Source organism: Aptenodytes patagonicus, chromosome 17, assembly GCF_965638725.1.
Source record: "Aptenodytes patagonicus chromosome 17, bAptPat1.pri.cur, whole genome shotgun sequence".
Taxonomy (NCBI): domain Eukaryota; kingdom Metazoa; phylum Chordata; class Aves; order Sphenisciformes; family Spheniscidae; genus Aptenodytes; species Aptenodytes patagonicus.
In genome coordinates, this window is record NC_134965.1 from 12,092,041 (window position 1) to 12,119,484 (window position 27,444).

General features: G+C 43.8%; 1 protein-coding gene across 15 annotated transcripts in view; it reads right to left on the reverse strand.

Moving 5' to 3' along the window:
* The window catches only part of MSI2 (musashi RNA binding protein 2), a 266,353-nt gene that overhangs the window by 156,891 nt on the left and 82,018 nt on the right, over nt 1-27,444 (reverse strand). For all 15 annotated transcript variants that reach the window (XM_076354542.1, XM_076354531.1, XM_076354540.1 and 12 more), the window contains exon 6: nt 20,630-20,722. In XM_076354542.1, the coding sequence (XP_076210657.1) occupies nt 20,630-20,722 (93 nt within the window). The remainder of the gene's footprint in view (nt 1-20,629; nt 20,723-27,444) is intronic.

Below are 27,444 nucleotides of genomic sequence, written 5' to 3' on the forward strand. Positions count from 1 at the left end.
CAGCCACTAGAAAAATCTGTTTTGTGCTGCATCTGAGGAAAAGCAGTGCTGTCATTGGATCCAGCCCCCGGCCTCCGAGGGAGGGAGGTGGCAGCGTGCGGAGGAAAGGCACAGAAGGTAAAATACAGACTTGGTCATTGTGCTGATATCATAGGCATAATTTCCGCCCTCCTCCCCCCCCCGTTTTTAAGCTGGATCAGTTATTAGATCTACCATTAAAAGTAGCTTCACAGTCAGAGATTCCTGGGGCAGACCAAAGAGGAGGAAGTGCTGCTAGGGCAACGGTGCAGGCAGCAGCACCTCCACAGCATTAGCACATCAATGTTTTAGACCTGCAACGTCCATGATCAGTGAATTATCGATTCCCAGACAGATGTTAAGAAGACTGGAGCAAGCCAGCCTCACTGACATTTAGGGCAGCTCCCCATCCTCAGTACAGTCTGTCTCTCACACACAGACAGACCAGTACTAGTCCTAATTTATCCGGCCTGATGACCAGGCAGCATTCCTGGGAGACAGATGCCATGCTCTCCGGGCTAGTTCCAGCCCTCACAACCAGCTGACCATCTATTTTAAGCTGCTCAGCTGGGATTTTACTTTGGGACATCCAAGCTGAGAGGAGCATTTTTCCTCCTTCCCTTCTTCTGCATGGCAATTAGAAAAATTAAAAAGGCTGGAGGATTTAACACATCTGCATAGCCCCCTTCTTCAGAAAACAAGCTGCAAGGAAGAAGACAGACACGATGGGTCTGAGAAGGAGGAGTTGGGGAGGCAGGGTTGCAATTTGTATGCATCTGCGTAAGCACTGAGTGATCCACCAAACGGGGTATTGGAGCCAGAGAGAAATCCAGCTCCGGCGCTGCTGTCTGCCACGGTGTCCTCACCCCCTGCCCTTTCCATCCTCCAACTCCTGTCCGTGGGGACTTTTCACCCGCCTGCGAAACACAGAGGCATTACGGCTGTTCTGTGCACTGCAGCGGATCCGGCCCTCTCTGTTTCAGGAATTTAGCAAGAGAACAAATGCACACACAGAGAAAGAACATACTGAAATAACTGCCTGTTCAACCCGCATCCTCCAGAAGTTCCTCGCTTCCTGCATCTGTGGGATTTCTGGCACGGCCAGTGCTCTGACCTCACCTGACCTCCCCAACTGCATCAAAAGGCCTCATCTAAATAGGTCACTCCTCGCAGAGGGAGTAAAGTTCAGAGGAAGCTAAGAGACTTACCGGCTGCCTTAATCATCACACCCCCCCTCCACCACCTCTGCTGGGAAAAAAGAGAAAAAAGAAGAAGGGGAAGAAAAAAAAAAAAAAAAGAGATATCCACAGTGGCAGAGACAAAACGCTACAGAAAAAAAAAATTTGGATCTACATACTGTGGTAGCTGAATTTTAAGCAGTACAAAGTCTAAGAATACATCTGGAAACACACATGCAAATTCTTCACAGCTAAAAATAAATGTCTCTGCTGTATATTACTCCAGAGTAAAAGAGGAGTGCTAATATTAATTGAAGGTTTTTGTTTCATTTGTTTTATTTTATTTTTATTCAAGATCAGAGCTGATAAATTATTTCTTTAATATCACATAGATTAAGTTATCCAGATAATTAAAAGCGTTATACACTTAAATTAACATTACTTATAGCAAACTACCAATTTGCCCCAGGCAAACTACATTACCAACAGTTTCACTTCATTTTTGAAGTCAATATCCTTTGCTTTGGAATCAAGTGTCCTTCACGTCACCTCTGCAAAACACCACATCCTCCTTCCCCATGCATTTTCAAGGTTTAGGACTAGCAAATATAAAACGAACCAGACTCACAAGCTAGAGCTCTTCTCGATGCTGATTTACATCAACAGAAGCTGTTGCCGTATTTTCCCCATCAGTTCCTTAGAGGAACGCTTACAAACTTAATTCCCTCTTTACATTTGCTTATTCAAGTTCCAGCTGCATCTCCCCCTAACGTCCCATTAGGGCTTTCCTTTTAATTACTTTTTCATCTCATCTGCGCATTCCTTGCAAGGTCCTCTTTCTAGGAACTTGGCTCTCTCTCCCCTGGCCCCTTTCATTAAGGATGTTTTCTTCCTTCCTCCACCCTTCCCACAAGCCATCGCCTAGCACCTGTGTGTCCACACTCCATTTCTTGCCCGTGCCAGCCCTCGGCAATGCTCGGTTTTGACATCCTGGGCTTATACCTGCAAGAGGCAGGGAGCAGGAGCACAGGAGACGCTAAGCAAATGGGAAGTAGGGCTGGGTGTGGAGCATTTCATTCATGAGCGTTATGCTCTTGGCTTAACGACACTTTCACATTACACAGACTGTCCTTGCGACTGTCATAAAAGATTAAGGAGCATAAAAACAAACTACTTAATTGTAGGCAGGTTTGCAAACCTATTCCCTCTGCCTGCACCTAATGCTCTTTGGAAATACCTTTAAAGAAAAGAAAACCCTTGGAGAGATTACATAAGAGATGCATGGCAGAGTCGCAGCGGCTGTCCATGCGCCACGCAGAGACAGGCAACCAGGGCATGGCACGACAACGTCCGGGCTCCTCGGGGCCGAGAGGGCCCTCTTCTGACCCACTCCGTCCCCACACCGACAAGGCACAAGCCATCAGTCGCAGTGAATGCCTCTGCCCCCACTGCCTCAAGTACTCATGGCGTGCTGCCTGTCCCTGCCCTGCCCCTGTCCCCAAACTAAGTAAACACAGAAAATGGTTTGGCTGACAGTGCCCACATTTCAGGACCATCCCACAGCTCCAGAAGTCCATCGGACAGAACAAGAGGAGCTTCACCCCAACTAGAAGGAAACACTGCCGTTAGCTGCACCCGAGCACATGAAGCACATACTGAGCCAGCGTGTGGCTAAGAGTTAGGGAGGTCATTCCACAGGAGAAAAGCATGCTCCTTTTAAGAAGGTCTAAGTTCATTTATATGTTATATAGGCTGAAAAAAGAACATCCTTTATCTGTAAACCTGTGCTCATCTTTTTTGTAGTGTAATAGGCAGAAAGACATCTCTCTTCTCCGTTCTGCTTAAAGATCATCTTCTTCACTACCAAGATGAAAGACTGGAATCAATGTCAAGATACACAGGAGAAATCAGTTTACTCTCATAGTACAAAACAGCAGAAAAGTAAATTCACCCACAGACGTGGCTGATAGACTGCTACAAATTCAGGCCAATATCCTTCAAGTTTAACTACACATCGCTGCAAAAGACAAGACAGATCAGCTACTTGGACAGCACTTTGAAAATGTACATTGCCATGTAAGTATTATTATTACTAGCAGGCTGCTGAAGATGTCTCCTATATTTACCATCTGGGAAAAATAACTACTTTAAACAGCCTGTTTTAAAGAGTCCCAAGAGCAGCTAACATTTTCCAAATATCCTCCCAATCAGCCACAGATGATGCAAAATAGTGAAGCTCCTTTTCCCGTTTCACCTTAGCTCCTAGGAACCCGGGCAAGGGTTCAACACCGAAACTTTCACCACTTACATGCTCTGGCTACTAAAGATCCTTCTGCCCGCCTGGCACAGGGCACTCTGCCAGGAGGATTCAGTCGCAGTGGAGGCACACTTCCCCTTACAAACCACGGAGAGCATTGCACACCATTTCTCTCTCCTCGGTCTGATGTTCGTTTTAAACCGGATGATTTGTTCTGCGTTAATATTTCAGTAGTACTATAAGCAAATGAATGGATTTCTTCCCGGGCTGTAAGCAAACAAGCAGACGTGCTCAGGAGGCACCATGTGTGGCTGCTGCCGTGTCTGTGTGTGCCGACACCGATGCTTCACTACCAACTCCTGCTTGTGGAGGCCACAAGAGTACAGAGAAGAACGAGACATGGAAGAGTGCAGGCAGATCCTTCATTCAATGGGAATGTTTTTTTCAGCTGCACACTGTTCAAAATAAAGTGTCCAGTTTGCAGCTTGTGTAAACCAGCACAGCCCACAGGGCTGCTGACGTCTGGATCACATTCATTCACGCCCCATGGGTGTAAATCAGCAGAGCTCCACCCATCTCGAGGAGTTTTCACAGTTCACATCCACAAACAATCTGTCTGAAATCATCAATTACCTCTAATTCTTTCATTTTTAGAGCACCTTCCTGATCACCAAAGGCCATGGCAAAACTGTACTACGTATTAGCATTTGTACCAGAATGAATCAGAAATAGTGTGGCCAGCAGGAGTAGGGAAGTGATCGTGCCCCTGTACTCGGCCCTGGTGAGGCCGCACCTCGAATACTGTGTTCAGTTTTGGGCCCCTCACTACAAGAAGGACGTTGAGGTGCTGGAGCGTGTCCAGAGAAGGGCAACGAGGCTGGTGAGGGGTCAGGAGCACAAGTCTGATGAGGAGCGGCTGAGGGAACTGGGGTTGTTCAGCCTGGAGAAGAGGAGGCTGAGGGGAGACCTCATCGCTCTCTACAACCACCTGAAAGGAGGTTGTAGCGAGGTGGGGGTCGGTCTCTTCTCCCAAGTAACAAGCGATAGGACGAGAGGAAACGGCCTCAAGTTGTGCCAGAGGAGCTTTAGATTAGGTATTAGGAAAACTTTCTTCACTGAAAGGGTTGTCAAGCACTGGAACAGGCTGCCCAGGGAAGTGGTTGAGTCACCATCCCTGGAGGTATTTAAAAGACGTGTGGACGTGGTGTTTAGGGACATGGTTCAGTGGTGGACTTGGCAGTGCTAGGTTTATGGTTGGACTCGATGACCTTAAAGGTCTTTTCCAACCTAAACAATTCTATGATTTTTACACAGCGTTATTAGCGTGATAAGGCTGAACAGCCCCTGATGCAAGAGCTGGCCTGTCCTATTTCCACAACTCTACTCCATTTTGATTTACATCATGTAAATAGAGGTCAAAAGCAAGCCTCCAGTCCTGAAAGATGCATTATCTCAGACTGCACCTTCTGTACGTTTTATGGAGCAAATTTTTAGGTCAAGGAATAGTATATAAACCTATCCACTTGAACAGAAAAGCAGGAATGGAAAATATGACCTATGAGTCAACCAAGCACAAAGCTCGCATTTCATCAGGAACCTGTATCCTAATTATTGATGAACAAGGTGCAGTTCTGGCATTACAGAGGTTTTCATTTATCCTCCTCAGCCGTTTTGGAGGTGGGGAACAGCCAACATTTACTACTTACTTACTTCAGAAACACCACCACGAACTGCAAACTGCTAAAGATGCATCTGCTGATGCCACTAAGGTATTTAACTCAGTGGCACTCAGGAGGCTTGTTTGCCAACTAACCCAAGCCATGAAGCCTCATGGCTTGTATCGGCCAGCTGCCAACAGCTGTGGTGTCAGAGGAAGGGAGCCTGAAGCCACCCACATTGACTCCAGCGATCTGAGCACTCCCACGTACGACCCAGTTAGTCAGCAGTGTCACAGCCGCTCACATACATGTTCTTGAGTTCCATTTTCAGCAAAGGAAATGTTGAGGTTATAATATTAAACACTGGCCACTGGCACCAGGAAGCCTCACGAGGCAGCGTTAGCCTCCCCGATTTGCCAAAAGGAAAGTAAAACGTGCTACGTGGTATGCTTTGAAACATCAAACAGCAGCAAAGGAGAGGATATCTTTCCTTCAGGTATGATTCTAATTGCTGAGCCTTGCTTCACTAGTAAAAATCCAACACACATCCTTAGTCAATCTGCAGGAAAAAGTAGCTGAACTCTTCACTAAAAGAAACGCTTGAGCCCTCTTCTCTTTCCCCAGAAAGCTCCTCCTGCAGACACAGACGCCTGGCCCTGGGACAGGCAGCTTGCAGCGAGCAGTGACACAAGGTCACGGCAGCAGTGGGATGCCCTTCCCTGTGCACCCACCACGGCTGGCACTGGGGACCCCGCAGCATCAACAGGCAAGGTCACATTCCAGGGAGGCAGAGCGCAAAGACAGAGCGATGTTTATGTTCGTTCACTTGCTTTCGCGATAGCTGGGTATTTAATCTCTGCAGCTCTTTTCTTTTGACACGATGGGCTCCTCTGGAGTCATCACAGCCTAAAGAGTCCATCAAGTAAACAAATCCAGATTTCAAAAACAGCTAGCACAGCTCACTCCCACGTCGCCGACTACTGAGAGCTCACTTCCATTTGACAGGCTCCAAACAAGAATACAACATTTCAAGTGGCCAGTAAGTAAATAAATACGACGAAAGCTCGATGAACTTAGCAGCACACCCAAAGAGCAGCATGTGGAGCTGGCAGGGGCGTGAGCATGGCATGCAGGGGAGCCCCAGCCCCATGGGGTGGGCCACTACAGCTCTACCAATCCCTTAGATAGAGAGAAAACCCTTGCCTGCTTTCTCACTCCTTTTCTTTCTCCCAGTTTGAGAATCTGTTGCTGGGCTTGTAAGTGATGCAACCTGGTCTTTACCAGATATTTTTACTTTCTTAAAGTCAAAATACAGTCAGAAGGTCAAATGAAATACAGCTTTTCCATAGCACCTAACTGACTTTGTGAACTTCAGAGCAAAAATCTAACTGAAGAAGATGCCAGGGGTGGGGAGGTGGGGGGGGTGTGTGTGGAATCAATAGATATTACTTCTAGAATTTTACTACAGTTCTCTTTTTTTGATTGTTTTCCAAAAGTACAGGAGGGAGAGGAAGAGAGTTTCAAACTGTCCAAAAATGGTAGAATTTGTGTTACGCTTAAACAAACCTCTGGTTCAAGTTGCCTTGAACTCAAGATCAGTATCTGCTCTGTATTATCAGACAACGTCTGATTTTTGTTCCTTCTCTTTTGTTTTCCTTTTTAGAGGTTTATTTTTGAAAGAGGACTATGTAACAGGGCCTCTTCCATTTCAGGAAAAGTAAACAAAATCCTTTGCAGGGAGGATCAGGGATGAAGGAACAAAGCCAGCTAGACTAAACTGTATGAAGGTGAATTTATTTGTCATCGTTTGGTATCACAGCAGCACTATGACTTTGATCAAGGTCATGGCAAGGTGCTGCACACAGACACACTCACTCCCGCTCAGAAAAGCCTGCAGTTACGGCAGCAATAGGAAAGCCTTACTATTAGTCCCAGATTTTGGGTGGGGACCTGAATGAGAACAAAATAACACAGCAAATCAATGCCACGTCTGCAAAGCTAAGTTCCTAAACTGTGATCCCAGCTCAGTCATAACTCCGTCTTTCTCCTCTTTACTCCTGGACTCATCTGGCAGACCACACCAGCTCAAAACATCATCTTTCCTCGGTACTGACTTATCTAAACCTCTCACCGTCAGCAGTGCACAGCCCCGACAGACATCTTTCCAGGGCAAAAAGCAACCAAGTCACCATGGAGGATCCATCAAGTCCTGAGCCGTTTTAGCACTAATACCCAAATGCAAAGAAACCACAGGTACAAAGGATTTGGTGGGATCTCTAGGACTTCTTGGGATAACTTGGCTTTCTTATTTGGGATAACTAAGGGCTATCTGCTGCTGCTAAGACCAAGGTCCCTGCAAGAATTTATGTGCTACGCCAAGGCTAATTCTCTGGGTGCAGACATGCTCCTGAACACAAGAAATATTGGGGTGGACTCTTAAAACCAGAGTAGGAGAACCCTAGGAAAGTCCTCTCAGCAAGAGGACTGGACTCTGCCAGAGCTGGGTTTTGTCCACAGCATTCAGGAATAGGAAATTAAACGGGCAGGAGAGAGACCAACAACTTCTTTAGCCTGGTGGGGACAGGAGGCAAGCATGATAAATACTTAAGTTCCTGCTTATTAGGAAATGCTTGGCAAATAACGTGAAGCCTGAAGGGGGTGTTAAAGAGAAGCGTATTCAGTGTTATGGGAAAGTTAATGAGAAGCTAGAACCATTATGTATGTATCATATATGGAAAACTAGGTGAGGCCCCTATGGACCATTATATACTGTATGAAACTTTATGGACACCGTAATGCATTATTTTTAATGATTCCCTTGCCTACTTCAGGCCCTGGAAACCAAGAGCAGCTTGCCTAGCTTCCTTGTGGTGTTTTAGCAATGACACCTTGCTTGTTGCTAGATTTCTGGGTTATTTTAATGAGAAATAATTGGGTTACTTTCCAAGATTCCACAAAGCCGATACGCACTGAATAAAAACTCTGAGAAAGTTGCTGCTGTGTTGCAGTGCTCTTCACATCCTCTACCTTCTAGAGGGTTTCCTCCCCTGGTAAACCATTTATCTACAAATATGCCCGCAAAAACATTGGCACTTCTGCTAGTTCAAGTTTGCATTGTCATCATCCATCTCTAGGGAGAGCCAGGCCACAGAAATAACCAGCTGCAACATCACAACGATTGCCCCTGCAGGAGATGTATATAATGAAAATTGAAAGCTGCAGGATGAACTTCTTACATACTTGTCCTTTTGGTTTATTCATCAGAAATAATTATCTGTGCTCGCATTCACAGGAGCACATACTTTATGATGTACATTAAAATTTAATGGATTTTTAATAATACTGTAACTACAGCAGAAGCAGAAAAAAAGACAGACATTAAACCATATGTGCTGTGTTGGTGGGTAAATGGTGTTGAGCAAACATCAACAACATGTAACCAGTTTAGCATCAGTGACGGGAAGAAGGAACTGTTACTTCCAGTATTTGAAAATCATAGTGATCTCTAATCTTGAACATTTAGTTTAAAGTCTCCCTCAGTGACAAAGTAGTGCATGCATGAAATGAGCAAACATGAGTTTCTGAATTTCAGGACACTGCAGGTGATACCCTTGGCCTTCGACAAGAGTCCAAACTCCCCGGCTCAGTTTCTCCACCTCTGCAATGAAGAGAAGCAATATGAATATACCCCACGACAGTGGCATGAGAACGTGTCTGAATTCTGATTTCCATTGTGCAAATTAAAGTACTCCCCATATTTTACAAAGCTATTGATATCTATTCCTTAAGCATCAGCAGAAATTAATGCTCCAGCAGGAGAGACTGACACTCTAAACACTTTCCTCAGAAGCCACTCTGCAGCTAACTTCAGTGCAAAGCATCACCATGTCACCAATGCTTGGACTGACACCTATTTATAGACTAAGAAATTATATACGTGGTGTCCCCACCAACAGCGACACATCTTCATTCAGGCATGAGTCACCTATTCACAAGCATGTTTCCAAAAATAAATCCTATTTACCAGAATTAAATCCCACATGCTCAGAAGAAAATGTGTCCTTAAAAACAAAACAACAGGAGAAAAAGGCACGTTAGAAACCCAAACAATAGCAAACAGGCACTGAAGTCTTCAGCCTGCATGTCTCCATGTTTCATACGATCATGCTGAGGCTGGAAACATTTAAGATATAACAATGAAGATGGTCGTACATTGTCATTACAAACCCCTGCCAAGGTCACCAGAGTGCTACCATCCAAAAGGAAGTGTCCAGAATATTCTTGGCAACTCACACTTTGCAGAAATAGTAAGTATATTGCAGTTATTAGAGAGAACAGACAGAGTGAGCGCCAAGTAATCCCAGAAAATGTAGTGTTAAATAGAGGGTTCAAACCACAAAGCTGTTGATGGGGAATGTTAAAAACGTCAGCGTGGCTGAAAGACATTTGCCAGTGGTGAATGTCAAGTAGTGAGCTACTGTTCAGCAGATGCAATAAAAAAAAAAAAAAAAAAAACTTAAGGGTACTTGGGTAATGGGACCAACATTACAGTTGTTGATACAAATTATATCCAGAAAGCAAAGAAATAAATGGATAGATAAATAAATAAATAATGCAAAAATGGAACAAGTTCAAACTTCTTTTATAGTAATAGTCTCCAGTTGAGCATAATCACCAAAGCTATAGTGATAAGATTGCCAAAACGAGACAAACATCTGTGAGATGAATTCATCTCAGAGGGGAAGCCAACAGCTTGTTATCATTAAAGAGGCAATGCTCTCTCTGCGTTTGAACTGCAGGCCGCCTTGTTACTGCGTTTGCTGAGGCAATTGCACCAGATGTTGGCAGCTATCTTCAGATGGATGACAAGCACCTGCTGTTGGGGAAATTAAATGCTCGTCGGCCTCCTATCCTTCAGGGGAGGGTGGGCCGGGAGGGGAAGAGGGGGAGTGGTGATGGCTGACCCTCTGAAATAAACCTATTTATGCAAAGTGACAGTAAGTGCTGGTTTGCCAAGCAGGGAAACAGAGTGGAAATTCATTGGATCTCTTCCATTGCCCCCGGTGAAATCTGCTCCCACCCGCCCAGTCCTGACAATTAACATGGCACCAATCTGAACTCGCTAAACCACTCATCAGAGTAATAAAGTCAACAGAGGGACCTTCTCCCAAAAAGTCACTGCTCGCACAGCAACTTCCCCAGAAACGGAGCATCACCACAGCGGAGTCTGCTGCACACCCTCTTTTCCAATAAACACCACTAGAACAAGCTTACAGCCCAGCACTTTCAGGCAACACAGTCCCAACACACTTTGTAATGTCAGTGTTAAAATAAATAGATGCTCAAAGTGGAATCCTGCACACGCTATTTGCTCAGATTTAAAATCAATGTCCTGGAACAGGGGTGCAAATGTAATCTCACTTTCACTACCAGCCGGTGGTACGTGAATGTGCCTGACCGGTTCGTTTCAGACCAGCCCTTCTCAGTATTAGGAGTGGCAGTAAAGGTCATGATGGGCACTGCAACTCATTTTTAAAAAGAAAACACATAGCAGCTTCTCTGACAGACTTGCTAGTGTTTCAACTTTCTGCAAAAAGAAAAACTGCAAAATGTGAACTTTTATACGAGCAATCATTTCTTTACGATATATCCAATACTCTTACTTCTTCAAACTTCCACAGCGATGACATTACAGCAAAGAAATACATTCTGTGATATGTTCTGCCAGCAGGACCCATCAGAACCCAGATCACTATTTCAACAACATTTTGCCCTGGACAAGTTGAAAACACCACTGGTAATTCCTATTCACCCCAAACCTCTTGCAAATGTCCCTGACAGAGATAACATTTGTTTGATCTAAACTGGCCACATGCATTTTAGGTATCCTTCAGATTAAGAGGCAGTTAATCTTCATTCTGCTTAGATTATCTTAATTGGCTCTTCATTTGAGCTACTTTGCCCTTGTCCCCATTTCTGAAGTTATATTTATAAATACGTATACTGTACCACACACACACAGAGTACAACTACACACATCTCTCCCTCTCCGGGCTGGCACATATTACCCAGTACTGGATGATTATTGATAGGACTGACGCTGACTAACCTGCCATGCTTGGCTACCACTCCAACCAAAATATGCGCAGGCGCATTTTTTCCCAGAAAATAAAATACTAAGTTCTCCTAACAGAGAAATACACATGTAAGATGGACGCCAAATGAATTTCATATTCTACCTCTGCAGAATTAGCATAAGTTTAATGAAACTGGTCGTACCTCAATATTGCATGTGTGAACAAAGCTCTGTTATTTCACCTCTAGGACTGACTGAAAATCATCTTGTTGATTTTTAGCACCCTAATGGAAAATCATAGAAATAAATAAAAAAGAACAAGCACACAAATAAAACAAGAACCACCAGGCTCTGCACAGAACCCTCCACTTTAAAAATAAATTTTCCACCAGAAAAATCTAAGTTTTTAGAAATCAAGCTGCAGATCAAACCATGCTTTTCCTTAACACTGTACAGCAGGGTGAAAGGCAGACACGGCTGGAACAAGTGCTCAAAGGTGGGCTGATGCGTGCACGGCTTTACTCCTGGGAGCACAGAGAGCTCCGCAGCTACGGGGCTGGGCATGGGATTGCCAGCTCCTGGGGACGGAGGGGAGGGAGCACCTGGCACCCCTCTGGCTCACCAGCACCGAGTCCTGTGCAGTGCCAGCTGAATGGGTTACGAGTGACCGAGTATGGCCATTCATTTCCATGTGGAAAAAAAGTTATTACACCTCCTTCCAGTAACGTGTGCTCTTTTTCCACATTTGGAACAACTTATATGAAGTTCCTCGTGGATACTTTTAAGAGCCCTTTTCTTAAGGGCCCAGACTCAGAGCTGTATTTAAAAAATCCTCACATTTCACATCCTATCACTCGATACTGGTGTATTTATTATGTAGTATGATGACAATGATCAAGTGGTTACTCTCCAATCAATTATATTTTAACTAACTCGCTTTAGCTGATGAGCCCACCCCAAATTTGTGAGCAGTGTAGTGCAAGCTTCAATTATACCATACAAAATTTTAAATAACCGCTGCTATTTTTTCATTAGAGAACCTATGTTAAAACATGAGTTTTCCCAAGGCAAAGCTTTGGCACCCTCAGTTGTAGCTACTCGAAGAACAGAAGTAATGTTCTGGACCCAGGTTATCACTTCGATGGGTGTCAGGAGCAGTGCCTACATTTATAAATATCTTCCTGGAGAGTCCAGGAGGCTGCACTTCAAGATGAGTGCCAAAGTGGAATCTCATGCAATTTCGCAGCATATATTGGAAATATCTATCAAAGTTTTACCTCACTCCTACTGCTGTGGTTTAACACCACTATCCTTTGCTTTCGATGCAGCTTGCTGGGGCAGAGTTCATCTTGCTGTTATCTTTCTGCATAGCAGCCAGCCCCATGGGCCCTGCTCCAAAACAGGGGCTCCAAGCTGCTACCACAGCACAACAAAAACAAATCATTTCCTTCCAGAGAAGTTCTACGCTACAACCCCACTCATCCACACTGCGGCTGAATCCAAGATCACTCCAGGGATAATTTGAAGATGTTACCAAACATGATTAACTAAATTTGTTAGGTATTTTATATAGCCTACTGGGTTTGTCTAAAATAAAAGCAGGGGGTGAAAAGCAAAATTGACTTCCTTGGCATCTCAGAAAAGATACAGGTCATTTTCATGGGTTTGGCTCAGTTGCAAAACTGATACAAAGACACCACAAACAAACATTCACACGCATGTAGGAGGAGGAAACGTGAATGTTTTCTTCCAACTTTTTTCTCCCCAAACAGAGCCCCTGATTAATCACTAATTTCATTTTGGCTTTTGGTATGCTTCTGGGTCTCCAATGGTGTATCATGCTCTGCAAGCTCAGGACCAAAACTGCTCCCCTACTATTATTAAAGTATGTGAGACACAATGTAGGGCACCAGCCATAACTTTATGAAAAAAGAAAAAAAAAAAAATCAAAGTATATAGCAGAGTTGTCTTAAAATAAATACATTTTAAACAAAGGATGCAGGCCCTGCCCTTATGGCTCCTAGGAGCTGGGGATGCTTAAGCTGTACCAATGGCAGAGCTGCACCGCCTGCTCTGCAGCAGCTGCCAAGCACAGACACCTGAACCAGCTCAGGTGCTGCTAGCACCAACCCGGCCTCAGCCCGCTTACACTGCTACCAGGGGTCGTCTTCAGTCTGCATCGAGTCCACACCGATGCAGGCTGCGAGCGCTGGCATATTTACATTTCCCATGCCCTTCAGAGCTTACTAAGTAAGAAAGGTAAGGGAATGTAAGGCGAGATAAACAGCTTGCCCAAAGTCAGACAGCAAGTGGGTGGCACAGCGGGAAACAGAAGGCAGATGCTCAGGGCCCCGACTCTCCACCACAATTACCTCATCTCACACGGGTTACGGCGCTACAGCACAAAAGCTTCCTTGCCATTTCATTTAACCAGAGTAGAAAAGGAAATAAAATTGTACTTCAAACTTCTGCTGAGTTCTGATACAGCCTTCTTGCCCACAAATCCTGCCTTAACATTTCCTCTTTTCATAAAATCCAGGTAGAAACCAACAGCTAATTTATAACAAAACCACTTCCACAAAGCATGTGTCTTATTACAGACCACCTAAAAACTGACTTCCTGTGTACAACTTTTCACTGACAGAATGAAAACACTGACTTCTTTTCAAGCAACGATTGAGTTTCTCAGTTTGTTTAATAAAAAAAAGTGCACGCCTGGGAGGGAGAAGAAATAATAAAAAGTGCTTTAGGCCATGAGGGACCCCTATATCCCAGATCCCTTTGTCACATGCCAAAGCAAAAATTTAAAGGAATATTCATTATCCTTTGGAATATCATGGTCATAACATTCAAATAAGGAAATCCAGAAATACTGGAACTTTCAAGCACAAGCAAAGGGCAGAGGCAGCAGCGTGAACAAGGCTGAATGCTGTTCCGTGCTACTGTAACAGAACAGCCCCCATAAATTGTGTTTTTCATTGTCCCAAACTTAACAGAAGCTGCAAACAATGACGTATTTGTCTATTGCTCGTTCTGTTTTAAGGAGGTGCAATGATTCAAATTAAGCAACTTCTCCCAAGGTACACCCTTAGATAGAAAAAAAGAATATAATGAGCTAAAAGCTATTTAACACCAGGTCTAGAGCTCAGAACTGCTTTGGAAGGGAACAGTGAGGTTAGCAGCCATTAAAAAAAATGCCAACACATTCTCTGTTTTACTGCATATTACAAATGTTTTGGGAACTCCGGCTATTACAGACTAGAATGTAATTAAGAGTCAAAATCTGTCCCTTCATTTCATAAAATGTAACCAATTCACAAATATTGAATCTAGAAATACAGTGCTGAAAAATGTGAAAGGCTAACAGCTTGTCAAATAAAAAAATGACTTTTCTGCAAAGCAAATACTTTAAGAATAGACCATCCATGTATCCTACAGACCATTAAATCTACATATCAATGTCCAACAGATGTAACAATACAATTCAAACTGTATGCCAAGTCTAAATTAACTAAGCTTTCACTTTCATACAAGCAAAATTCTTTGCACCTCCCGACTCTGGCCTTAGCCCCAGGTCCACACAGACTTCCAAATCCCCCCAAAATGAACCCATGGCGAGAAAACCACCTTTTCTCATGCTAACAACTCTATTGTAATAACATCTTCAGAGGCCATACTCAAGGTCTCGGGGAAAAGTAAACCACTGGAGTGCTTAATACTACAACAGCGCATTAACTCGTTCACACCCAGGCAGCCTTGCCAAACAAGGAGGAGTTTTCTCTCATGTTTTCTTGATTCATATTTTCACAGCTGTCAGAGAGGAAAGCATGTAGGAAGCAAGTTACGTAAACCACCCGATTAGGCTGAAATCCTCGGTGTGGATCACACCTCCTTCCCTCTGCCCCCTCCCAGCAGAGTTACACAGAGAGAGCAGAGGGACTTTTTGTCTATTACTCACAAGAGTTTATTTTTTTCAAAGGTTAAACTGGTCATTATTTGCATTGCTGTCCATGTTATAATGCATGACATTGTACAATCAAAGAAGGAAATTCTCATTCTCACGTTTTGCTGTCTGCAGCCTCGCTGCTTTCAGCTTTAGTTTTCTTGCAAGACAGCACTATGGCTCTGCTAAGGTGTGCCTGGAGCAGAGACAGGGTTTGAGAAGTTACCTCTCCTCTCACCTTGTTAACTGCCACTAGACAATAAACCACAGCTACAGAAGGAAGAGATGAGAAAATTACAATCTTTCAAAAGCTCAACAGTTGCACAGAAAAAAACCATCAGAAACTAGATATTATTATTCCACTGGTCTGTTTTGCATCTCACAGGAAATAGCAAGTGACTGTACAAAACGTTTCAGATCCAGAGAGCTAATTCAGAAATCCTGTCTTGTTTCAAAATTTCCAAGTCTTAAAAGCCATTCTTGGGGAAACAACATATACCAAGCAAAGTTGAAACATGCCTATGATTTGTCTGAGGGACCTCGTGGCAAGCCAGAACAGAAAACAAAATTAATGCATACTGCTCTGTTCCAATTTCATCTGAAAATTTAAAATAAAAAGCAAATGCCATACCCCCTTCCCCAAAAGTAATTTTAGGATTGCTGTGAAAGAAAAAAATAGAGCCAATGCTTCTGCTTCAAGATTTTAGAAGTAAAACAGCTGGGGCCACCAACACCAGCGCTGTTTTTCTAGCAGTCTGAAATAACAATATGTAAAAATACTGTTTGTCCACAAAATTATTTCACACATATCCTTTAAAAATCACCATGCTTTTTCAAAAAAATATAAATTTAAATGTATTCTCTCCCACGCAAGAAAAGATGATTTTTCTACAAGAAGTGTCATATATGAGCTGATCTAATAGTTCAAGACAACTGAAACGTACCTTTAACATAACTGTTCCCATCATGCTGGAAACAGGGGCTGGAAGGACACAGTAGCCTTTTCATTCAAAGGACTGTTCCCACCAAGACTGATTACGGTATTTTCAGTAAGAAGATTTTTTTACTCAGAATTCTGTTTCGATAATTGGGTCAAAAAGTGTATCTGGAGCCCAACAACATTAATGTATCAATTAATGACCACACGCAACCATTTAGCATTCGTAAGCTCATCAGCCGGTCCCTCCGACCCACATCTCGAGCCTGGCTTGCACCGCACCAAAGCGGCCTCGACACAAAGCGGGGGACTAGCAGCTGGGGCACCGAAAGGGTTAAAATCCCATGTCAAACAGCAAGTCCTGGCTCCAGACCAGAAGGGACATGGGAACCAGGGCAGCTGAGTTATAAAGGCCTTATTGTAGCAGCCCACTGGATTGGAAATGACTTGTAGGCCTAATGAAACAAAACTTTGGCAGTAAAACAGAATGAAAGGAATGAGACAATAAAAGAGAGGAACAAAGGGAGCAGAGTTGTTTCAGCTTAGGAAAATAAGCTCACTTTGTTGTTGGGAAAAGCCAAAGCCGATTAGGATAAACCAATGACTAGGCATAAGTCTTCCAAACTAATTACACAGTTCGCCATGTGAAGTATAATTGCAAGTCGCAAAATAAGGACTACACTACTTTCACAGGAGCTCTATAAAGGGAGCATTACCTAGTAAAAAACGAACCCTAAGAAGTCCCTTATCATCAGCTGCTTGCAGCTTAAAAGGTGCAGAACATGCATGTCCAGAGAGAAGTGCAATTCATTAGCGTTCGGGGGCTTTCTTCTGCTGGTCACAGTCCTCCAGGTGAGGCTTTAAGAGGCTGTTGCTTTTTTTTCCTTTTTAAAATTATACCAGAAGCCTTAAACGCTCCAACATGTCCTGATCTCAGAGAGCACCATTTTGCTTACACTTTCAGAAACCAATAAAACAGGTAGATCCACAGCCACAGCCCTGCTGATGGCTCAGGGCACTTGTGGCCTCTCCAGAAGAGAGGAAAGCGCAGCCCCACCATGCTTCCCTTTGGATCTCCTCACTTCTAACACCTTCTCATTTAAATTCTTTTAAAACTTGGTCTTAACAGCCAGCTTTTCACACGTCAGTACAAGGGCAATGCTGCAGACCCTGGATGGGTTAACACAGCCAGTGAATTTATTTTGTTTGCAAGAATGTTTGAAACATCTTTGACTGAAATAACAGAGGATCACAGAAACAACTGCATTAGACTATCAGGATTAGGTAGTAAGACAATGGATTTTTTTTTTTTTCCCTTCTGATTGTAAACAGTTATGGCTTAGTTTGGAGTTCTGTTTTCCCGGCTTAGCCTCCTCACGTCCTCCTGTGGATCCTGCTCCCTGAAACCACTGGAAGGAGAAGTCTCAACCCCAAACTCTCGCCCAGATATGCCTCCCGCCGGCTGCCAGCCTTGGGCCCGCGCCGCCCTTATCGGAGGCGCTGGGCTGTGCTCCCTGCCCATCTGCACCACGAGCCGTGCCGGGCTGCGTCCCACCAGGGCCTACGGGCCCTGCAGCCAGCCCCCTCCTCGGCACCCAGATCCCCGTCCTTGCCTCTCTGGGGAGCCCCACAACGACTGTATGTGCGCAGGTTCAGCATCACAAGCTCTAAGCATGCAGCAATCACGAGCCTGTTAATTACACTGCTTCGTGCTTGTTCTGTTAAGCCTTTTTGGCTTCACTCAGGTAATTTTTCCCAGTCTTCCTCCACAGCTTACAGCAGCTAGGGATGCCCGTCTTCACAAAATGAAAGCTGGGACTCCTACAGATCCTAGGCTTTACAGAAAGAAAAAATAGTCACTATCAGAAATTTCACGATCAAAGTCTCAGGGGTTATCATTACCACATATTTTGGTGCTCAAACGGGCAGGCATATTCACTGGTAAAGTCCGGGAACAGGGTTTATTAAAGCAGTTTTCTTTTTATTGGAGAAAAAGGTTCCGGCATTTACTTTTCAAAAAGCTGCAGTTTCAAATTCAACACTTTAGGCGCTTTCCTGCCAACTCCAGTTAAATGAGTGAGTCCGCCTAGCCCCAAAGCTGGTAGCTGTTCTAACCACATCGTGTATTTTGAGAGCTACCTCCAGTTACCAAAACAACCTCCCCTGGTTGCAAAGCTCTACTCTGCAGCAAGTACAAACAGGATTTCAAGAATCACAGCAGTAGGTAAGCCATTTTTTCCACACCAATAAATAAGCTCAGCACTTCAAAGAGCAAGTCACCTGAGATGCTCTTATCAAACATGGGCGGCTCCTCTACACGTTAATTATGTAATGCAATTTTCTTTATTTTAAGAAAGCGCTAAGCAAATGCAAACCTTGCCAATCGATCATGATGCATTGTTTGCACTGTAATGGCTTGACTGGAGAGTGAGGCTTGTGTGCTAAGCAGTGCATAGATGTATCACCAGTCCCTGCCACTAAGAGCTTGCAATCTGAGCAAGCAAGTCAAGGAAAGGTGGGGAAGCGGAATGGAGAAGGAAGCAGCTCCTACAAGGTGCCACAAGGCCAATCCTGGGTCATTATATCCGAATGCAGCATCCCAACCACTGCAGCATATTAACAAGTCTTCTAGTTTAGCTGGACCACAAGTCCGCATTTCCTAGGGTCATTAACTAGCTCTGCATCTTCTCACAACCAGAGCCTTGGGGAGAATCATCTCAAAACACCCCAAAAACCAAACCGTCTCAGCTGATAAACAGCAAAGTGCAGTACAGAGAACTTGAATGCCTGTGCACAAGGTCGAGTCACAGTGACACAGCCAAGAAGCCTCTCCTCCAAAACGCCACCGACTTCACCAAACTCATCTCCTTTTCACAAGCTAGAATAGGGAAGCGTGAAACAGGGATGCAACTGGAAAAGGTCAGCTGGTAGCACAGTGGCCGAGCCCTGTGAGCCTGAGTCCTACAGGAGCTGAGCTCTAATGACTGGACCATGCAGCCTCAGCAGGACATACTGCAGCTCTACTGCCAGAGGAATGGGTTCCAGCCTCGACTGCAACTTGTGCAATTATTTTCAGTGCCTTAATTTTTTAGCCTTCAAATTAAGACACTTGAAAAAAATATTTGATTTTCCAAAAGTATTGCCTTTGGAAAGCCAGGCCTCTTTTAAGCTATCTCGAGAAAGGCAAAGCACGAAAGCAGGACTGAAGTGTCCCGAATCACTAGTCACTACTGGAAAACACAGCCTAGTTGTCTGTGTTCTCGGGGACTGTAAAATTGCAAGCATGAAACTACCAGATGGCGAAATTTAAAAGACTATATTAAGACAGCATCCAGACAATATGCAAAGCACTTACATTGAAACTATTATTAACTTCAAAAATACAGGTTAGAGGAGTTCTGCAATTAGAAGTAACTACAGAAGAAAGATCCAAAAGCTCATGTAATCCTTTAATAAAAGGCTCAGCAGGCTGTAAACATCCTGCCGGAATCGAAGATTATTATTGAAAATAAAATGAAAGGTTTGCAAAACAACTATCAATCCAGCACAGGAACAATTTATAAACTCCCCTCCTCAGCCCTCAATAAATACTGCCTGGCCAAGGCTTTTCAGGGCAGATAAAAGAAACATAAACTAACTACAAGGAATGGGAACTGCTTTGCTTTGGGATATCCTGCTGTGTCCTTACGCAATCAGGCATCTAAATCATCAATTGATCCACTCCAAAAGACAGGAATTGAGCTGTATGGAGCCCCATGGACCATAGGGCTGACAGGAGTCTTCATGGAAGGTGGTACCATAAACTGCCTTCAAAGCAGATGACTCTGCAAGCTCTTCACCTTGTCGGACTCCTGACCAAGCACCCAGAAGCCCTGGGGATCCAGGAAGCTCCAGGGAAGTCAGTGGCGCTAAGCTCCAGACAGAGCCTGGACTGTGGGGTTTGACCTGTCCCATCACTGAAAAGACTATTCTGGCAAGGTTCAGGTTTCCTTCCTTGCGTAAACTTTTTTTTTTTTTTTTTTTTTTTTTTAAATCATGTCAGGATTCTACATATATTTCCAAAGCAACTTGCACAAGGATTTTTTAATAAGAAATTAAATGGATATTCTAGTGACTTCCATATTACTTTTGCTATTCACGTGGTTCCTTCAGGCATTTTCACAACTTAATGAGCTCTCTCAAATATGTCTATCTGCTCCTTTCGCCACTGGAATCAGGGGTAAACAGAAGGCTGATTTTATGGAGTAGACAACTGTGTAATCATTCAGCTAAGGGTCAAATTCTTCCTGAACATAAACAAATTCACCTCCCAATGATTCTTTTTTCTTTAAAGAAGGTAAACAGTGTTGGCAATGTTGTACACATACACATGCAACAAACAGAAAAGGAATTCCAGAAGCGATTCCAGAGGCTTCGAGAAATTACACTGAAAGGCAAAAAACGTGGCCCTCCTTTGAGCACAGGCCTCATTGCACTTCTGTTTTTCAAAACACACTTTAAAAAGAAAGGGGGAGAAAAAGAAGAATTCAAAATATGTAGTGCTCACTTGGGCAGGAACTTACCTTGCCAAACTGTTCAAAGTATTGCTTTACGTCTTCCACTACTGTATTAGCCGATAATCCACCTACAAATATTTTCTTTGTTCTTGTGACCATCTGTAAGAAATTACAAGACAAGCATACGGTTTAACCAGATTATTTCAAACAATATGTGGAAAAAAGAAATATTCTTCAGATGCCATCCCTAACCCAGTTAATGAGAATATTTCTTTACAAAAGCAATTCAGATTCTATTTGATTAGATACTTCTTTTTTTCTTTGTCTTGTTTTGGTTTTATTTGAGAAATGGCTGAGTAAAGGCACTCAATAACAACTCTAGCCCCCGGATATTTTTTTTTAATAAATGATTTTTATTGTGCTTCTCAATGCAAATATAAGTGAAAGAGGAGTCCAAGTGTCATATCCTCATAGCTACTGTCTCAAAAAGACGTGCCATTTCCCCCGCTTTTTCCCTAAAGACAGAGTGCATGCTCTTTGGCAGACAAAAGGTAATTATATCAAATCAAAGCGATGTGTTATTAAGTTTCCATGGGTCAGTTTAAAAGGAACTTGCACAGTCACTTTAAAAATAATCAAATGACGAAAGATAGCAAGAGCCACCAGTGCAGTCCTCTAGCTGCCACAAACCACGTTTCAGCTGAAATGCTCACAGTATCGCCATCCATCAGGGGCTGGATCAGGCCCTTCAGAAACCCCTTCGTGTTCCCAAGACCACAACTGAGCACCCAGCTCTTCTTCCTGACCCACACACCCCCCAAGTTTGGTCCATACAAGGTGACGGGATGGTGCTGGATTCCCTACAGAGAGCGTACTATCAGATAACCCATTATCCACAACCCGTAACCCTTTAAGACAGGCAGGATCCAGCCCAGGGACCCAAACCCCAGCAGTGGCAGGGGAAGCTGGTGTCTTTGGTGGGCCGATCCCAAACCACTTGAGCCTTGTGGGCCACCTGAAATCAAGGCTGATCCAGGACAATGTTATCAGCACACTTCAAAGGGGCAGGCATCATCCCGTATGCTTGGACATAGGGGAAACGCCCCAGCTCACAGCAGGCAATGCCCTTACCACTGGAGACAACAACTAATGAGCAGCCTACACCACCATATAGAGACGTTTTAAAGTCAGCGTTGCATGTTAACTCAAGAAACCAACAAACATGTCAATAAGAAATTCATGCATTTAAATACGCTTGAGTTTGTTTTCTGTATGACAGAAATTGGGACGAAGCAGCCCACTTACAACAGCTGAAGGGAAAAAACGCCCCGTAACTCCAGAACCAGGACTCGCTTGGTTAAACAACGGCCGGCAAATGCTGAAGCAATGCAAAGGGAACAACACTGGGCATTCGGCCGGAGACAACTGCTGCAGCTGCTCAGTGCAGAGCCTAGATTTTTCTCACTTTTTAATTTTTTTACTAAAGACAGGATACATTTTATGATAGCTACTGAAGGTCGCAAGGTGCAGCCCAGCACCTTTTCTCTGCGCCGAGGTGCTGGGGGCTGCCTGGAGGGTCACCACGCTCCTGCGGCAGTATGGCAACCCCATCACACCACAGGCTCCCACGTGGCTCTGCCCCCACGCCACGAGACCCCGTTCCGCACATCAGACCCACCGAGAGCAATGGTGCTCCCCAAACTGGCGCCGGCCCAGCTGGGGTTTGCCACGCGAGTGGAACTGCGGTGACAAGCTGTGCTGTGCGGCTGCGGGCAAAGCCTTCGCAAAACTGAGACACCGAACAAAAAGCTTGGAGTAGCCCCAGATTCTCTCAGCGCAGAACAAATTAAACATCACTCTCGTCTCCACTGCCATTCAAATTAACCAGGGTAGATATTTCCCTCAATCAGCCCCAACCATGCTTTACAGAGCGTCACTTTTTTTTTTTTTTAAGTTAGGAAGAGAGGAAAAAAAAAAACCAAACCTGTAAAAATTCAATTATTTTTTCCTGGCTGCAATCTAGGACTCTGAAATTGAAGCCCAAGCATACATTTTTCTGTAGAAAATTGTCATTTACAAATAAAGAATTGGCTAAAGCCGACTTGTAACTAAAGGATTTTGCAGGGCTGTCAAGAGCCCTCTGCCTGCCAGCATCTGATTTAAGATCAGGCCAAGCTTCTGTTGTCATACAAAAGAGGGAGGAAAGCAATTATTCTAAAGCAATATTTGAAATTATCATCATTTTTATATTTGACCAAGAAAGAAAGAAAGAAAGAAAAAGAGAGCTACTTCTTTTAGAAGCAAGATTGAAGGTTAAAGAAAAAAAAAAAAGGCTACTTTGTTTCAATAGCTTCAGTCAAAGAAAATATTGGTAATGACAAGCAAATTCACAACATTTTAATGCCTAGAGATATGTTGCGAGCTGGGAAATGGTTTCAGAAATCATCTCTTTAGTACAAAAGTGAAGGACAAAATTAAGTCTGCTTTTACAATCTACGTTTTCCTGAAGAGACGGTTCAATTGCTTTGTTATACATATTCCCCGCAGCAAAAAACCAGACGTAATGTGTAGCCTTAGCAATTCCTCCTATCCTGACGTGCCTCAACAGGAGGTTTCATTGCCTTCCCTTCATCCGTGGCACGAGGTCCCAGCGTGCCCCCAGACTCGCCATGGGCTGAGCCAGGAGTCACTTTCTCACCCCTATCTCCCACGACTCAACGATCACCAGCAGCCCAGGAGACGTGGTCATGACAGAGGTGCAGGTTTGGAAACCAGCCTTTTCCCCATAAAGATCTGGATGTGCGCAGCGGTGGTGAACGGATGAAGGCCGTTCACCGTGGTGCCACGACAGGCTCCCGCAGCCGGCAATGAGGCCAGCACAGCGCTCAGCTCGGATTCAGCCCGGGGCGCCTAGGAGAGCCCCGGCAGATGAGAAGAGTTGCCGTTTGTGCTGGAAGCACCCATTTCTTTCTCAAACATTAACGCCAGGTAAACTGCTGTACGCAGTTGACTTGTCTATGCTGGTACAGCCTCACCAATTTTCAATTATTAGATAACTGTGGCGGGACTTGGACCAACTGGAAACAAAGCCTCCAACTCCTGCTCTAACCTGCAAATCCTCTCTCATTAGCTAAGCAGACGAGTTATGAGGCAAGGCTTCATCAGGGTAAAAACTGCAGAGCACTGTGGTCCTGCTCCGCACGGGGCTCCCAGGCTCCCATGGAGCGGAGCGGAGCTTTGCACCAGACCCGCAGCCCAGAGACTCAGAGCCCAGACTGTTAGCCCAATAGCTAACAGCCAAAGGTTTGCAAACATGTTAGCCAAACATGATGGAGCATTCGAAAGACATAAAAAAAATAAAAGTATTCACTAACTCAGGGATTTTACTACACCAAGGACACCTTCTGTGTAGATCAGCCACTGAATCATCAATAAAAAAAGATTTTAAAGCACATCAAATCGCCAGGACCAGGCACATTCACACCCAAGTTCTGAGAAAACTGATGTTAACTAGAAAGTCCCAAAAACTCTCATTGCTAATGGCTCTGAGGGCACAGGAGGAGATCACCTTAGTTCTCACTAAGTACCCTCAGCAGGAGACAGGGCACCGACACTGATGGGCTTCTGGTTCATCCCAGTGAGTGATGTTCTTACTATCTGATATGATATTCTTCACCATCACCTCCCCAGATCTGTGCTTGTTTCAGGGAGGAGAAACAAAAGGTTAAAAAATATTTCATGAAGTACACTTAGTACTGTTTAGTAAATGTTAAAGATGACAAATGATCAGAGGCACAAGGAACTGAGCCAACTGAAGAGTTTCTCTTTTAAAAATTAGGTTTTTTTAAATCAAAATTTCTCATTTGGCTCAGAAAATAAATCAGAATATCTTTAACAAAAAAAATCTACAATTTCATAAAAACATTTATGTATATATGGAAGAAAAACACTCATAATTTTTTTTTTTTTTAATTATAACAAAAAGCCCAAAACCTAAGAGTCCCCTGAAGTCCCTCCAGCAAAAGTCACTGAGGATCTTTATCTTTTACGCGAGTAAATTTAGAATCTGCTTTCTGGAGGTTGCTCACAACGGGGGCACTCCCGCAAACAGCAAAAGGGAGTCGCCTGTAGTGATTTTGGGTTCCGTCCCTCAGACGGCAGCTCCATCTGCTCTTTGCCTGGGGTGGGAATGGCAGTGTTTGGGTAATAGGAAGTGACCTGTGTGAATCAATCACAAATCCATGTTTTATGAATGACTCCAAGAGGTCTAGGTCACTCAGAAACCACAATACTTCCAGCTTCATGTCTTTGTTTCTAATTCGCAGTATAATATATCTATCATTCACTATTGCAGGGCTCTCCAAAATGTAGATATTAAATGTTTTTGGAGCTTTTGTATACTGAAGGTCTCTCTCTCTCTCTCTCTCTTGCTGCAGAAGGAATCGACAGGGAAGAGTTAGATCTAAGGTTATAAAGTCCGTTAATTGTAAGTACCTGCAGAATTGCTTTGTTTGTATACTGTTAGTGTTGCAGTTAATCAAAACACATGTGACTACTCCTGCAAAGAGTCATTCAAGGTTACAATCTCTTTATTGGCTTGGCTTTTGAAAAATATATTCGCCTTTGTGTTCTGAAACTGAGCAAACACTTCAGGTGGTGCAGAAGCAGGAAAAAACCCACCCTACTTCAGCAAAACAAGTCTTCTGATTTTAAGCCATTTTTTGCAAGGTTAAGGTTGTAATTAGATCAGTTTGGGGCATATCAGGTGAATCTTCTCTAAACAACAGGCTGAAGATGCAGTCTCTGGAAACAAAAATCCTGTCCCACTCAAACACGTCAATACACTACATGGGCTAAAACCAACTGACTCAGGTAAAATGAAGGAACTGCAGTTTTGCGAAGTTAGAGCCTCCAGTTCAGTGTCCGTTGATATCCTTGCATACTCACGTACCAACTCTGTTCTTCGTTTTCTTGGTGTTTTTTTTTCCCCCCGCTGAAACTGTCTTATTATCATGACTATTAAAAATTAATAAAGGGGATTTTAAGCTCATGAAACACTTTGCAGAATTCCTAGAATTTCAAAATCTCAAGCAACAAGTATCCACTACTCTCTTCAGATGAGCCAAAGCCCAGTCTACGTTTAACACAGCAGTTACATATTTGACTTCAGGGTAATGGTTTTAAGTATCAATTCCCTACCGTTCTTTATGCAGCTTTTTTTTGCTGTCCTCCCCCGCCCCAGTTTTAGTGAAGAGCGCCTGGCTTAGGAGGCATGGATGATGAGGTTGGAAAGGATGAGCGCTTACATCCAGCTAGCACAGAAAGGAGACCCGAGTGTGTCACTGGCAGGTCTCATTGCAAAGTGAAATGCACATGCTTTGAAACTGGGTTATCCAAAGGTACAGGTGCAGTTAAAAATGACCTGGGCAAATGCAGATGGCAGCAGAGTCAGAAATGCAGGAATATTCTGCATGCCATCACATCTTTGCTTGAAACAGGACTACTTTCTAAATGAGCAGCCACTCTCTAAAAGCAAGAGGCGGAGACAGGCGCTGAAGCAAACCAACACACACGGGGCTCAAAGAACACCCTGGAAACCAGTGCATGAACTCAGCTCTGGTGCACGCCTGTGTGGAATTCATTAAGGCTTTGCATCCTCAACTTCTCAATACGGTGGAAGTGGACTAGAGTACTAATAGTCAATCTGCATCGCAAATTGCTGAAATTAGCATTAATTTCAGATTAAACTAATTATGCATATATAACTGTTTTCCAGAGCACTTTCCTCTTTCTTGTACGATAGCATGTATGCGTGGGTGCATGTGTATTCCAGCTTGCTCACCTAATCTGCAGTTTGACATTTCATCATTTCTAATGTATCCGCCTTCTAAATAGGTTTATAATTGGAAAAATCATCTTTGGTATATATGCTGAACTGTATTTTATACCCCATTGTGTTGTACATTCAAACTACAGCATTACCTCTAATTAAAAACAACAATAACTCATGTAATAGGGGAAGTGATCTTGTTAACTAAATTGCTAGGCTTCTTTGGCAGAGCACAAACCATAAGCAAGAATTCTCCAGGTTTTTTTTTTGCCTCTGGGATCCTCACAGCAAGTTCCAAAAAGCTATTAAAAAACAAACTGAAACATGATGCAAAGCCCACGATAAAAAAGGCAACATTTACTGAAAGCTGCCAACCCTTCTCCATTCACCAAGTAAGAGAACACCCCAGGAACCATCCCCTTCCCCAATGCTGCTGTACGGTTGACAACCGATGAATATATTTTGCTGAACACTGTGTACCATCGGCTAGCAAATATTAGACTCTCAAGCTCCACAACAGCAAGAGGAACTCAATCCTGTGCAAAGGCAGCATGGCTTTACGTGCCACGTACAACATGCTTAAGTGTTCGAAATAGGATTTCAGCAAGACTTAAACGGTGCAAATACCTTGTGCCTGACCCCTGTGTAAGCTAGTGTCATCCTGTGAGAACCGACTCAAGCTATAGAAAGGTATGCAGGAATGAAAGAGCTCTTTAATCCAAACAAGCGGCACAGATTCCCAGCAGGGTAAATCAGTTCCCTTGATTTCTGTGGAAAATACAGATGGATTGTATTCTCCCAAACCATTCATAAGTGAAACTGTTAGCTTAGTCCCTGCTGTATTCCCAGTTTTTGGCTGTCTTTGGTTTTGCTGTTAACTTTGGGAGGGTCAGTTTTTGGCTGGTGTTCTAGTTTTCTCCCTCGATGACTATGGTATCAGCAGGAGGCAGAACACAGAAAGTGATTTTTATATGACAGATTGAATTGGCAGCAATCGCCAAAGCCATCCTTGGAGTTTCACAAGCAAATCTGGCCTGGGTCCAGCAGAGCC